Below are 15997 nucleotides of genomic sequence, written 5' to 3' on the forward strand. Positions count from 1 at the left end.
CAGTGAGAAGAATCCTAGTTTATCCAACACCCTCCGGACCAGGCGACATCCTGGTGAACCTTCTCCGCCCTCTCTCTCCGAAACTTCCGCGTCCTTCTGGTAGCGCGGTGACCAGAACTGCACGCAATACTCCAAATGCGGCCCGACCAAGGTTTTGTATAGCTGCAGCATCGTCTCCCAACTCTTGGGGCAAAAGTTTACCAGCACGATCCCACCCGAAGCCACAGAGAGTGTAGTTCTCCGAGCCACGTCCTCTCCCGGGATCAGGGTGGGTGCGCCGGTAAAATTCCAGCCTTGCACTCAATGCCCTGGCCGGCGATGGCAAGCACGCCATAGGCCTTCCGAATCATTTTGGCCATCCGTGTTGCCACCTTTAGAGAACAGTGAATCTGCACGCCCAGATCCCTCTGCGTGTGAATGTTCTGAAGGGTTCTGCCATTTACAGTATAATTCATACGTGGTGTTAATTTATTTGGCGGGGGGGGGGGAGGGGGGATAGTTTCAAGGGAAGGATTTTCTATTCAAGACAGTGGCCGGAATTCTCCAGCCTCACCCGCAGCTGGGATTCTCCAGTCCCGCCGCTGTGAATGGAGATTTCGCTGAGCGCCAAATTTTCTATCATCGCTGGCAATGTTGCACGGGTCCGCAGCGATAGCAGGACATGGCGTATTTTCGTTCTACTTTTCACAGCCACAACTAGGAGGCCATTCGGCCTGCAGTGACAACTATCCTACCCAGGCCCCATCCCCATAGCCTCACATTTTTACCCTGCTAATCCCCCCGACACTAATTTTGCATGGTCAATCCGTCTAACCTGCACATCTTTGGAGTGTGGGAGGAACCTGGCTTCGAATCCCACCAGGGCAGATATTTAGGGTCTGAATTCGAGTTGTTTAAGAGATGCTTAGATGGGCACATGAGCGGGATGGAGATGGAGGGACATAGGAGACTGTTTTAAATAATGTTCAGGAGCCTTGGGACGTCCCTGGGAATCAATTGATTCCTATGGGCCTTCCAACATATTTTCTGGCTCACTTGTTTTACTTTTGAGCTGCTGGGATTCCCTTGAATGTTTGTATAAGGATGTGCATGGTATTGATGTTTTTCTCTTTTAATCCACAGGTAGTTCGGTCTGCCTTGCTGTCCAACGAGGGGCACACCCGCGATGGGTCGTACTGGGGCTGCTCTTGGATGTTTCGAGAGTAGCCTAGTGCTTCACGTCGTTAGTGTGTGCCTAAACTGGACCAGATACTGGGCAAGACGACAGCTCAGTGACTATCACTGATTGCTGTGCAGACACATGGATTTGGGCCGGTGTCTGTGGGAGTTTGCGCATTCTCCCCGTGTCTGCGTGGGTTTTCTCCGGGCGCTCCGGTTTCCTCCCACACCCCAAAGATGTGCTATTAGGCTGATCGGTGTAACAAATTGTCCCTAAATTAGTCTCCCCTCAATGTGGTTTCCAGTGTGGAATGCCATAAACATAGACAAGGGTCATGGGTGGAAGAGGGGACTCACAGTGTTAAAATGGTGGTGTGGGTTCGTTGGGCCGAAGGGCCTGTTTCCCAGGCTGTGTTGTTCTTTGTTCTTTGAGTGAAAAACCTGGGATTAAAATTCTAATGAAACGATTGTCATTTAACAATAAATTCATCTGGTTCACTAATGTCCCTTTAGGGAAGGAAATCTGCCGTCCTTACCCGGTCTGGCCTACATGTGACTCCAGAGCCACAGATTGAGTCTTAGACCCTTGTCAGACCCCACTTGGAGTACTGTGCGCAGTTCTGGTCGCCTCATTACAGGAAGGATGTGGAAGCTATTCAGAGGGTGCAGAGGAGATTTACAAGGATGTTGCCTGGATTAGGAGGCATGCCTTATGAAGATAGGTTGAGGGAGCTCGGTCTCTTCTCCCTGGAGAGACGAAGGTTGAGAGGCGAACCTGACAGAGGTTTATAAAACGTTGAGAGGAATAGATAGGGTGGATTCTCGGAGGGTATTTCCCAGGGCTGAAACGGTCGCTATGAGAGGACACAGGTTTAAGGTGCTGGGAAGCAAGTACAGAGGAGATGTTAGGGGTAAGTTTTTCACTCAGAGGGTGGTGAGTGAATGGAATCGGCTGCCGTCGGTGGTGGTGGAGGTGAACTTGTTGGGGTCTTTTAAAAGATTTCTGGATGAGTACATGGGATCCAATGGGATTGGGAGTTACAGATAGGTCTATGGCCTGGTAGGTATGGATATGATTGGCGCAACTTGTGGGCCGAAGGGCCTGTTTGTGCTGTAGCGTTCTAACTGCCCTCTGTAATAGCTACTCAGTTCAAGGGCAAGTAGGGAAGTGTGACATGCGTTTGTCTCATGGATACGATACTGACATAGGCCGGCACCGTGGGTTAGCACTGCTGCCTCACAGTGCCTGGGACCTGGGTTCGAGTCCGGGCTTGGGGTCACAGTCTGTGTTGCTGCCTCACAGTGCTTGGGACCTGGGTTCGATTCCCGGCTCGGATCACTGTCTGTGCGGAGTCTGGACACTCTCCCCCGCGTCTGCGTGGGTTTCCTCCCACACTCCAAGGATGTTAGGTGGATTGGCCCGTGCTAACATTGACTATGGTTTCGGGAGGGTTTAGCAGGGGAGGGGTTAAAGGGACAGGAGCTGGGCGGGGTTTTGATGGTGCAGCCTCGATGGGCCGAATGGCCTTCTTCTGCACTGTCGGGATTCTGTTTTCGACTCAGTGTTACCTTTCTGTCTCATGGTTTTTATAGGCTCCATTAGCCGACCAGGTGATGTAGCCGTGAGCATTTTCACCACCAATAACAGTTTGGAAATGAATTCGACTGACATTGACGCAGAGGCAAATCTTGGTAAATGTGCTTTTTTTCAGTGACACTTTGAGAAGATAAAATGTATTTGGAGATTGCCCTGTGTGTAGACTAGGGCATGGAATTCTTCCTGCTGCGGGACGGGGAACCCAGGTTCCAACCCAGGCAGAGTTTAATACCGAGTAAAGCTCTTACCATTTCGCCCACACCACTGACGCCACGCACTTAACCTTTCCCTTGCTCCCCCAGCAACCCTGCTGCTCCCATAGCCTCCTCCTCCCACGGTGTGCCGGTCAGGGTGCTCATTTCTCCCTCGGTCTAACCCCAACGGTGACACAGTGGGTTATAGCACTGCTGCCTCGCCGCTCCAGGGACCCGCGTTCGATTCCCGGCTCGGGGCCACTGTCTGTGTGGAGTCGGCACGTTCTCCCCCCCCCACTCCCGGTGTCTGCGCGGGTTTCCTCCGGGTGCTCCGGTTTCCTCTCACAGTCCAAAGATAGAACGTTACAGCTCAGAAACAGGCCCTTTGGCCCTTCTGGTCTGTGCTGAACCATTTTTCTGTCTATTCCCACTGACCTGCACCTGAACCATATCCCTCCACACCCCTCTCACCCATCAACCCGTCCAAGTTTATCTTAAATGTTAAAAGTGACCCCGCATTTATCCGGCAGCTCATTCCACACTCCCATCACTCTCTGCGTGAAGAATCCCCCCCCAATATTTCCTTTAAACATTTCTCCTTTCACCCTTAACCCATTCCCTTTGGTTTTGCTCCCCTAGCCTCAGTGGGAAAAGTCTGCTTGCGTTCACTCTATCGATACCCATCAAAATCTTACACACCTCTATCAAATCTCCCCTCATTCTCCAGGGAATAAAGTCCTAACCTATTCAATCTCTCTCTCTGTAACTCAGCTTCTCAAGTCCCGACAACACCCTCGTGAACCTTCTCTGCACTCTTTCAACCTTATTTACATCCTCCCTGTAATTAGGCAATCAAAACTGTACACAATACTCTAAATTCAGCCTCACCAATGCCTTATATAACCTTACCGTAACACTCCAACTTTTATACTCGATACTCCGATTTATAAAGGCCAATGTACCAAAAGCACTCCTTACGACCCTCTTTACGACGATGTGTGGGTCAGGTGGACTGGCCGTGGTAAATTGCCCCTCAGTGTCCTGAGATGTGTAGGCTAGCGAGATTAGCAGGGTAAATGTACCGGGTTAGGGCCTGGGTGGGACTGTTGTCGGTGCACACTCGACGGGCCGAATGGCCTCTTTCTGCACTGCAGGGATTCTATGGGTGTGGCAGCTCGGGGGATTTTCACAGTAACTTCATTGCCGTGTTAATGTAAGCCTTAATTGTGACCAGTTAAGTAAACTTTAAAAAGGGAACTTCAAACTTTTCCTTTGAATTCCTGACAAAAGTTGTGGGCGTGCAGAAAGGGTGGCAAAGTGGCACAATTTGATGCACTGCCTGGCACGAGCTTACAGGGCTTGACGCGGGTGTGCCCAGCTGACTGGGAGATGCCACAATCACCTCCGCTAGGGGTCTGGAAGGAGCGTAAAAGTTCAGAGCGGCCGTCAATTCGACAGTCATTGAGAGTGGTGGGCACCCCACTCCTGCTTCTAGGTGCCAGGTTGTACAATGTGGGCGGCATGGTAGGTTAGGTGGATTGGCCATGCTAAATTGCCCCTTAGCGTCCAAAGAAACAACTGTCCCTCTTGACCCTTTCATATCTTTCCCCTCTGACCTTAAGATGAAGGAGGACCACTCATGGCCTAGGTTGAGAGCCCACCCACTAGCCTAGGTTGCCCCCACGCTGCCTTAGAGCTTCATACTGGATGCTTCGCTAGACCGTGTGCGAGTGTGTATTGGGAGGGGGTGGTGGAGGGTGAGGGGATGGTGTGTGGTAGTGGAGGGGTGGGTATGGATTTTGTTTTCAATATTCCAAATCAACAGTATAACAACAAGCCTTTTTTGAGGGCGGCACAGTAGCACAGGGGGTTAGCACTGCTGCTTCACAGCTCCAGGGTCCTGGGTTCGATTCCCGGCTCGGGGTCGCTGTCTGTGTGGAGTTTGCACATTCTCCTCGTGTCTGCGTGGGTTTCATCCCACAGTCTAAAGGCGTGCGGGTTAGGTTGATTGGCCATGCTAAGAAATTGCCCCTTAGTGTCTAGGGATGTGTAGGTTAGAGGGATTAGTGGGTATGATATGTAGGGATATGGGGGGTAGGGCCTGGGTGGGATTGTGTTCGGTGCAGACTCGATGGGCCGAAGGGCCTCTTTCTGCACTGTCGGTTTCTATGATTCTACGAACAGGCAAGTTTTTTTAAACACAGAGGGTGATGGAACTGGGAGTGGAAGCAGATACGATAGTAAGTTTTTAAGGATATCCCGGACAAATACATGAATAGGATGGGAATAGAGGGATATGGTTCCCCCGGAAGGGTAGGGGGTTTTAGTTGAGTCAGGGCAGCATGGTCAGTGCAGAGGGGCTGAACGGCCTGTTCCTGTGTTGTAATTTTCTTTGTTCTTAACAAAGCTGTCATCCCTTCCACAGGTGGGATCAGTATTGCCTTCATCACTTACACCGGAGTCTCAAAGATCCAGAACATAAGCTTTGCGGGGAATGATGTCCAGTCCAGTCTGCCACTGGTCAGTAATATAGCAACAGTCATTAGCAACAGATCGCAATGTCTACTTTCTCCAAACCTCAACGTGACCTTCCGCAAGAATGAGGTTTGTGGATTTGTGTTGAATTGATTCGATTTGATCTCATAGGATCTCTACATGCAAAGGAGGCCAATCTGCACAATCTCTGACACGGTACCTTACACAACACCTCCTTCACCCTACACCCATAACCCTACACATTTCCCATGGCCAATCCCCCTAATCTGCACACCTTTAGAAATTAAGGGGCAACTTAGCATGGCCAATCCACTTAACCTACACATCTTTGGACACTAAGGGGCAATTTAGCATGGCCAATCCACTTAACCTGCACATTTTTGGACATTAAGGGGCAACTTAGCATGGCCAATCCACCTAACCTGCACATCTTTGGACACTAAAGGACAATTTAGCATGGCCAATCCACCTAACCTGCACATCTTTGGACACTAAAGGACAATTTAGCATGGCCAATCCACCTAACCTACACATCGTTGGACACTAAAGGACAATTTAGCATGACCAATCCACCTAACCTACACATCTTTGGACACTAAAGGACAATTTAGCATGGCCAATCCACCTAACCTACACATCTTTGGACACTAAAGGACAATTTAGCATGGCCAATCCACCTAACCTACACATCTTTGGACACTAAAGGACAATTTAGCATGGCCAATCCACCTAACCTACACATCTTTGGACACTAAAGGACAATTTAGCACGGCCAATCCACTTAACCTACACATCGTTGGACACTAAGGGACAATTTAGCATGGCCAATCCACCTAACCTACACATCTTTGGACACTAAAGGACAATTTAGCATGGCCAATCCACCTAACCTACACATCTTTGGACACTAAAGGACAATTTAGCATGGCCAATCCACCTAACCTACACATCGTTGGACACTAAGGGGCAATTTAGCATGGCCAATCCACTTAACCTACACATCGTTGGACACTAAGGGGCAATTTAGCATGGCCAATCCACCTAACCAACATTACTTTGGACACAATAGGAAATTTAGTATGGCCAATCTACCTAATCTTCACATCTTTGTATACTAAGGGGCAATTTAGCATGGCCAATTCATCTCACATCACATCTTCAGACAGTGGGAGAAAACCGGAGCACCCGGGGAAACCCACGCAGACACGGGGCGAATGTGCCAACACCACACAGTCACCCAAGGCTGTGATCGAACCCTGGGTCCCTGGCGGTGTGAGGCAGCAGTGCTAACCACCGTGCCACCGAGCCGCCGGTGATTGCCCCCCTTCAAGGCAACTCAGCAAAGTAAGGGACAATCAGCCCCGGTCAGCTGTAGCCCACCCATCCCTTCCCCACCCCACCCTCCCTAGTTTGAGGATAAGGAGCAAGCCTGAGGTCAGGAGAAATTCCTTTACCCAGAGGCTGGGGAATGTGTGGAATTCACTCCCACAGAAAGTAGTTGAGGCCAAAACACTGTGTGATTTCAGGAAGGAATTAGATATCGCTCTTGGGGCTAAAGGAATGAAAGGGGGAAAGGCAGGATCAGGATATTGAATTTGATATCAGCCATGATCAGGATGAATGGCGGGGCAGGCTCGAGGGGCCAAATGGCCTATCCTGTTTCGAATTTCGATGCCATCTCTCCAGATCACGTTAGTTTGCTCATTCTTTTAACTGGGACAACAGGGATAGATAGGTTCCTGATTAATAAGGGGATCAGGGATTCTGGGGAAAAGACAGGAGAACGGGGACGGGAGAAATATCAGCCGTGATTGTACGGACTCGATGGGCCGAGTGGCTGGATCCTGCTCCTGTGTCTTATTTCCTAACCCTTGTGTCGTGCCATCTCAAAGCAGAATTCAAAGGCGGAAGCTGTTCTGTGCGTTCGTCTGAACAACAAGATTTACCCAGTGGTTTGGACAAACGACGGCTGCCAGCAGTCTCACGAAAACGAGACACGTGTGATCTGCAGCTGTAACCAGCTGTCCACCTTTGCAGTGTTGGAGGACGTGAAGTCCGTAAAGGTAGAGTCATCATTTCGTTTATTGAGGGGGGAGCTGGAGGGAAAAGGGAGAACCCACTTATTCCGTTCTCTGGGATCCAAGAGCGGCGATTTCGTACAATTCTGAAGCTTCTGAAGAAAACTCTGAATTTCTCTGCTGTTCGGTCTTCTATCCTCTCCATGGGCTGCCCTTAGTATCCTTTCCTCTTCTTTTTTGTGGCTATGACTCATCTTTAATGCTGCAACTTTATAAGACCCTTGTCAGACCCCACTTGGAGTACTGTGCGCAGTTCTGGTCACCTCACTACAGGAAGGATGTGGAAGCTATTGAGAGGGTGCAGAGAAGATTTACAAGGATGTTGCCTGGATTGGGAGGCATGCCTTATGAAGATAGTTTGAAGGAGCTCGGTCTCTTCTCCCTGGAGAGACGAAGGTTGAGAGGCGAACCTGATAGAGGTTTATAAAATGTTGAGAGGAATAGATAGGGTGGATTCTCGGAGGCTATTTCCCAGGGCTGAAATGGTCGCTACGAGAGGACACAGGTTTAAGGTGCTGGGAAGCAAGTACAGAGGAGATGTTAGGGGTAAGTTTTTCACTCAGAGGGTGGTGAGTGAGTGGAATCGGCTGCCGTCGGTGGTGGTAGAGGCGAGCTCGCTGGGGTCTTTTAAAGAGACTCCTGGATGAGTACATGGGATTTAATGGGATTGAGGGTTATAGATAGGCCTGGTGGGTAGGGATATGATCAGCGCAACTTGTGGGCCAAAAGGCCTGTTTGTGCTGTAGTGTTCTACATTCTATGTCCATTCCCTCCCCCTGCAGTATAAATATTTCCCACTTTCTATGCTTTTGGTTTTGATGAAGGGTCATCAAAACATCTCTCCTTCCAGACCTGCTGAGATTTTCCAGCATTTTCTCTTTGGGTTTAAAATTCTTAGTTCATCAGTTCAAAAGTTCCTGAGATATAGGAGCAGAATTAGGCCATTCGGCCCATTGAGCCCGCTCCGCCATTCCATCATGGCTGATATGCTCCCCGTCCCCATTTTCCTGCCTTCTCCCCTTAACCCTTTACCAAATCAAAAATGTCTAACTCCTCCTTAAATTTACTCACCCATTACCAGTTAAAAATGTTTAACTTCTCCTTAAATTTACTCACTTTGGAGTCGCAAATTCCACAGATTCACAGCCCTTTGGGAGAAGTAGTTTCCCTCCAATTCTGTTTTAAATTTGCCACCCCGTATCCTAACGCTGTGGCCTCTCGTCCTAGAATGTCCCAACAGTGGAAGCATCCGCTCACTTTATCCACAGTTTTTATCACCTTCAATATTTCAATTTGATCTCCCCTCACTCTTCTAAATTCCAGAGAATATTGGCCTACACTCTACAGCCTCTCTTCACACGAGCACCGAGTCATTGGCTCCTCTGATCAAGTAAGTAGATCTCTCCCCGTCCCCTCTGTCTGGGCCCCTCACAATTTCCCTCCCCTCGATCGAGTCTCCCCTCAGCCTCCTCTGTCCCAAGGAGCATAGCCCAAGCCAACCCAATCCCTGAACGCACAGACACACACTCGCACGCTCGCACTCGCACTCGCACGCTCGCACTCGCACGCTCACACTCGCACGCGCACACTCGCACGCGCACACTCGCACGCGCACACTCGCACGCGCACACTCGCACGCGCACACTCAGAAACAGGAGAAACCCACTTGACCTCCAGAACTGCTTTTGCCAGTCAATTCGATCCCACATTGCTGCAGGTTCCCAGTTCCGGGCAGCAACATCTTCTCTGTACCCTCTCGAGTGCATTACACCCTTTGCTATCCTGCCTTAGATGTAGAAACCAAAGTTATCCACGGGTGTGGTCTCATCCAAGCCTCCCCCGCCCCCACTCCATACTATTGCTAAGACCTCCTTCCTAATATAAAGACCAGTTGCCGTCTTAAAGTTTATTTATTCATGTTAACCACTGTGCCACCCTAGTGCTGAGGCTGGGTATCCCATCTTAATATTTTGTTAGTGTCATAAGGATTACATTAACGCTGCAATGAAGTTAGGCAAAAATCCCCTAGTCGCCACACTCTGGTGCCTGTTCGGGTACACCGAGGGAGAATTTGCATCTAACCGGCAAGTCTTTTGGAAACCGGAGCACCCGGAGAAAACCCACGCAGACATGGGGAGAATGTGCAGACTCCACACAGCTCAGGAATCGAACGCGGGTCCCTGGCGCTGTGAGGCGGCAGTGCTAACCCACTGTGCCACCGCGCCGTTGAAACTGTGAGTCCTACCTCTCTGTAGCAAGGACTCACAAATCCCTCTGAAATTGAGGTTTAAAAGTTTCTCACTATTTTTTTTGTTGGCTGCAGTGGGGTAGATAGAGAGAGAGAGAACCGGTAAGGAAAGTCAAACAGTTACCTGTCAGACACCGAACGTTTCACTCATCAGGTATTTCCATTGGATGCAGACTGTTACGGAAATTCTGGAGACAAGTTCGTCCAATTTAAACACTCCTGAGAATGGAAATAAAACTAAAAAGCTCAAAGCCATCACAAATTTTCTGAAGAATGTGGAAAATGCCTCCCACTTAATGGCTGCCGATGCGCTGAGGCTAGGAGAGATGAAGATAAAAACAAACATTCTAGGTAACTTTAAGAGGATGTAACAAAAAGTTATATTTGGGTAGGATTGGTGTAAAGGATGTGAGTGGAAAAAAACGCAGGGCTAATGTTTACTGATTCCCTTTCAAACCATCCCATAGACCCCACTCAAACCATCCCATAGGCCCCACTCAGACTATCCCATAGTGCCCCACTCAAACCATCCCATAGGCCCCACTCAGACTATCCCATAGTGCCCCACTCAAACCATCCCATAGGCCCCACTCAAACCATCCCACAGTGCCCCACTCAAACTATCCCATAGTGCCCCACTCAAATCATCCCATAGTGCCCCACTCAAACCATCCCATAGTGCCCCACTCAAACTATCCCATAGTGCCCCACTCAAACCATCCCACAGTGCCCCACTCAAACCATCCCACAGTGTCCCACTCAAACCATCCCATAGTGCCCCACTCAAACTATCCCAGAGTGCCCCACTCAAACCATCCCACAGTGCCCCACTCAAACCATCCCACAGTGTCCCACTCAAACCATCCCATAGTGCCCCACTCAAACTATCCCAGAGTGCCCCACTCAAACCATCCCATAGGCCCCACTCAAACCATCCCATAGTGCCCCACTCAAACCATCCCATAGGCCCCACTCAAACCACCCCATAGGCTCCACTCAAACCATCCCATAGGCCCCACTCAAACCATCCCATAGGCCCCACTCAAACCACCCCATAGGCTCCACTCAAACCATCCCATAGGCCCCACTCAAATCATCCCATAGTGCCCCACTCAGACTATCCCATAGTGCCCCACTCAAACTATCCCATAGTGCCCCACTCAAATCATCCCATAGTGCCCCACTCAAACCATCCCATAGTGCCCCACTCAAACCATCCCATAGGCCCCACTCAAATCATCCCATAGTGCCCCACTCAGACTATCCCATAGTGCCCCACTCAAACTATCCCATAGTGCCCCACTCAAATCATCCCACAGTGCCCCACTCAAACCATCCCACAGTGCCCCACTCAAACCATCCCACAGTGCCCCACTCAAACCATCCCACAGTGCCCCACTCAAACCATCCCATAGTGCCCCACTCAAACCATCCCATAGGCCCCACTCAAACCATCCCATAGTGCCCCACTCAAACCATCCCATAGGCCCCACTCAAACCATCCCATAGTGCCCCACTCAAACCATCCCACAGTGCCCCACTCAAACCATCCCATAGTGCCCCACTCAAACCATCCCACAGTGCCCCACTCAAACCATCCCATAGTGCCCCACTCAAACCATCCCATAGGCCCCACTCAAACCATCCCATAGTGCCCCACTCAAACCATCCCATAGGCCCCACTCAAACCATCCCATAGTGCCCCACTCAAACCATCCCATAGGCCCCACTCAAACCATCCCATAGTGCCCCACTCAAACCATCCCATAGGCCCCACTCAAACCATCCCATAGGCCCCACTCAAACCATCCCATAGTGCCCCACTCAAACCATCCCATAGGCCCCACTCAAACCATCCCATAGGCCCCACTCAAATCATCCCATAGTGCCCCACTCAGACTATCCCATAGTGCCCCACTCAAACTATCCCATAGTGCCCCACTCAAATCATCCCATAGTGCCCCACTCAAACCATCCCATAGTGCCCCACTCAAACCATCCCATAGTGCCCCACTCAAATCATCCCACAGTGCCCCACTCAAACCATCCCACAGTGCCCCACTCAAACCATCCCACAGTGCCCCACTCAAACCATCCCACAGTGCCCCACTCAAACCATCCCATAGTGCCCCACTCAAACCATCCCATAGGCCCCACTCAAACCATCCCATAGTGCCCCACTCAAACCATCCCATAGGCCCCACTCAAACCATCCCATAGTGCCCCACTCAAACCATCCCATAGGCCCCACTCAAACCATCCCATAGTGTCCCACTCAAACTATCCCACAGTGCCCCACTCAAACCATCCCATAGGCCCCACTCAAACCATCCCATAGGCCCCACTCAAACCATCCCATAGTGCCCCACTCAAACCATCCCATAGGCCCCACTCAAACCATCCCATAGGCCCCACTCAAATCATCCCATAGTGCCCCACTCAGACTATCCCATAGTGCCCCACTCAAACTATCCCACAGTGCCCCACTCAAACCATCCCATAGTGCCCCACTCAAACCATCCCATAGTGCCCCACTCAAACCATCCCATAGTGCCCCACTCAAATCATCCCACAGTGCCCCACTCAAACCATCCCACAGTGCCCCACTCAAACCATCCCACAGTGCCCCACTCAAACCATCCCACAGTGCCCCACTCAAACCATCCCACAGTGCCCCACTCAAACCATCCCACAGTGCCCCACTCAAACCATCCCACAGTGCCCCACTCAAACCATCCCACAGTGCCCCACTCAAACTATCCCATAGTGCCCCACTCAAACCATCCCATAGGCCCCACTCAAACCATCCCATAGGCCCCACTCAAACCATCCCATAGTGCCCCACTCAAACCATCCCATAGGCCCCACTCAAACCATCCCATAGGCCCCACTCAAACCATCCCATAGGCCCCACTCAAACCATCCCATAGTGCCCCACTCAAACCATCCCATAGGCCCCACTCAAACCATCCCATAAGCCCCACTCAAACTATCCCATAGTGCCCCACTCAAACTATCCCATAGTGCCCCACTCAAATCATCCCATAGTGCCCCACTCAAACTATCCCATAGTGCCCCACTCAAACTATCCCAGAGTGCCGCACTCAAACTATCCCATAGTGCCTCACTCAAACTATCCCATAGTGCCCCACTCAAACTATCCCAGAGTGCCCCACTCAAACTATCCCATAGGCCCCACTCAAACTATCCCATAGTGCCCCACTCAAATCATCCCATAGTGCCCCACTCAAATCATCCCATAGTGCCCCACTCAAATCATCCCATAGTGCCCCACTCAAACTATCCCATAGTGCCCCACTCAAACTATCCCATAGTGCCCCACTCAAACTATCCCATAGTGCCCCACTCAAACTATCCCAGAGTGCCCCACTCAAACTATCCCATAGTGCCCCACTCAAACTATCCCATAGTGCCCCACTCAAATCATCCCATAGTGCCCCACTCAAATCATCCCATAGTGCCGCACTCAAACAATCCCATAGTGCCCCACTCAAACCATCCCATAATGCTACTCTCAAACCATCCCACAATGCCTTTTAACCATCCCACAATGCCTCAATCAAACCATCTCACATCTCTCTGTCAAACCATCCTATTGTGCTTCACTCAAACTATTTCATAATGCCTCACTCAATCTATCCCATAATGCCTCCCTCAAGCCCACCATAATGCCTTACTCAACAACACAAAAACAGAACAGACTGCCCATCATTGCCCTTGATGGGATTTTGCGGTGTGCAAATGGTGGTGGGTGGAGGCATTCCGACATGGCATGGGATAAGGCAGGGTGGTGGGGGTGGGGGTGTGGGTGAATGCCCTTCGGAGAGTTGGTGTAGACTCGATGGGCCGAATGCCCTCCTTCTGCACTGTAGAGGGCGCAACAATTCTATGGCAACACCTCAGAAGAACGTCACTGGCCCCAAAGCCATTATGCTGGTCATTCTGAGATCGTCAACCCAAGTTCTTTCTCAGGGATTGAAAAGATCAAATTCATGAGTCTGGGAGTGGGGAAGGTGTCTGGATAGAAGGAGACAAATATCCAAAATGAAATTAATTTTAATAGAGACCAGGAGAAAGAGAGCAATGGAGGTAATAGTGATAATGTCTCTCAACTAATAATCCAAAGGCCTAACCGCGCTGGGGACGAGGATTAAAATTCCAGCAGGGCAGCGGGTTAAATGTAAATGAAGTTAATAAATCTGGAATGTGAAGCGAGTCTCGTGAACAGTCACCATGGCAACGATCATCAAGTGTCGTAAAAAGCCATCTTGTTCACAACTAGTGCCCTGGTGGAGAAGGAAATAGGGGAGATGGCGATATATTGGTATTGTCACTGGGCTAGTAATCCCGATACCCAGGGTAATTCTCTGGGGACCCGGGGTTCGAATCCCACGGCGGCATAAATTTGAACTCAATAGAAACAAGATCTGGATTAGGACGACCGTGAAACCACGGTCAACTGTGGTAAAAATCCAACTGGTTCACTGGTGTCCTTCAGGAAAGGAAATCTGGTCTGGTCTCTGGGTGCAAAGCAACTGAACTGTTTTAGTTCCCCCAGTTCAAGGGCATTTAGGGATGGGCTGATCCAGCCTGTAACTTCCAAGGAATAATTGCTCCCCCCCTTACCTGGTCTGGCCTACACCTGACTGCCTTGTCTCTTAACTGCCCCTCTGAAATAACCCAGCAAACCGCTCAGCTCAAGGGCAATTAAAGTTGGCGAACAAATATTGGGCCCAGCCAGCCATATGCCCACATCCCCGTAAGCTGGGAACAGAAACCTGGTACGAAGAGTTGTGAGAAGGGATGCACTGAGCTATCCGGGGCTACCTGAGACAGGTTAGGTCAGAGGGACGTTTCCCCTTGAGGAGGGAGACCAATAATCATGGGGCCTGATTGAGGGACCCAGCAGTGGAAAAGGAGGTGCCCATTCTCTGCCCCCCCCCCCACTCCCCTGCCTTCTCCCTCCCCCCCACATTTCCCATTTGCTTCCAATCACCCTTCCATCTAACCCCCAGATCCCTGACCCCTTCTCTGACCCAGGCCTGCATTACCGGCAGCTGCCATACCTCCCACGGTGGCGCTGCTGGGCACCGGTCAACCGGTTGGACTCTAACCTGGTGTTGCGAGACTCCTTAATTGTGTTGACCCCAGTCCAACCGCCGGCATCTCCCCGTCAATGGACAACTGCCAGACTGGTCCATAGCTCTCAGGCGGGCAGGATTTCACCCCCCTTCCCACCTCCCCCAGGTCCCTGATCCCCGGGGGAGAGGCCATGTTACCCAGTTGAGTGCCAACCAGGCCCTCAATGTGGCCTGCGTTCCCAAAAGGAGGTTGTCTCTCCAACGGTGAGTGAGAGTCCCCTCACCTCCATCACGTGGCCTTCCATTGTTCCCCGGATAAACAACATTCCAGATTAAATTACTGATGAAGGGAATGGAGTGAGTTTCTTTTTATTCATTCATGGGCGTCGTTGGCTGGGCCAACATTTATTGCCCGTCCCTAGTTGCCCCTCAGTTGAGAGCCAAACCGTATGGAGTCAGATGTAGTCTGACAACGCCAGGTTTAAGTCCACCACTTTAACCTAGTGTTGTCAGACTTCCTACTGTGTTTACCCCAGTCCCACGCCGGCATCTCCACATCATGAGTCGCAAGTAGGCCAGACCGGGTAAGGACGGCAGATTCCCTTCCCCGAAGGGACATTAGTGAACTGGACGATTTTTATCCGATATGCTCAAGTTCTTTAAAATCGAATTCAAATTCTTCCATGGCGGGGTTCGAATCCGGGTCTCCCAGTTTCCTGGATTAGTAGTGTAGCGATGATACCACTAGGCCATCGCCTCTTTTAACGTGGAGTGGGTTAACTGGAGGGTAAACGGAGAGGTGATTATCTGGTATCATCGCTGTCTGTTATGTGTCCCATGAGTGAAGTTAAAAGAAAATGTGCTATCGTGGACAGGTTGGATATTTGTCTCAGCGTTTCCATGCTGCAGTGTGTCTCGAAACAAAGCCCCACCATTTCTGCTTGATTCTGCTTTCCAGAGCTGACTGTCCAGGCATCGCCAATAGAGATCGATGAAAAGGCGATCGCGCAGTTAACAACAGCCACGACGAAAACCATGTTGCCTTGGATTGCGGTGAAAGGAAGCCAAACATCCGGTAATGTTGACTCCTCCTGTGCATGTCAATCGTCTGCGGGTAAAGCCAC

At 50.6% G+C, this 15997-nt stretch overlaps 1 protein-coding gene across 1 annotated transcript in view; it reads left to right on the forward strand.

Moving 5' to 3' along the window:
- Positions 1-2333: 2333 nt before the first annotated feature.
- LOC145360901 (adhesion G protein-coupled receptor L3-like) overlaps positions 2334-15997 on the forward strand; it is a 29376-nt gene continuing 15712 nt past the window's right edge. Inside the window, exons 1-6 of the mRNA XM_080216404.1 lie at positions 2334-2376; positions 2752-2850; positions 5375-5553; positions 7341-7508; positions 9945-10122; positions 15832-15948. Of these exons, the coding sequence (XP_080072530.1) occupies positions 2334-2376; positions 2752-2850; positions 5375-5553; positions 7341-7508; positions 9945-10122; positions 15832-15948 (784 nt within the window). The remainder of the gene's footprint in view (positions 2377-2751; positions 2851-5374; positions 5554-7340; positions 7509-9944; positions 10123-15831; positions 15949-15997) is intronic.

The sequence above is a fragment of the Carcharhinus amblyrhynchos genome, chromosome 33 (genome assembly GCF_965287045.1).
Source record: "Carcharhinus amblyrhynchos chromosome 33, sCarAmb.v2.hapA, whole genome shotgun sequence".
Lineage (NCBI taxonomy): Eukaryota > Metazoa > Chordata > Chondrichthyes > Carcharhiniformes > Carcharhinidae > Carcharhinus > Carcharhinus amblyrhynchos.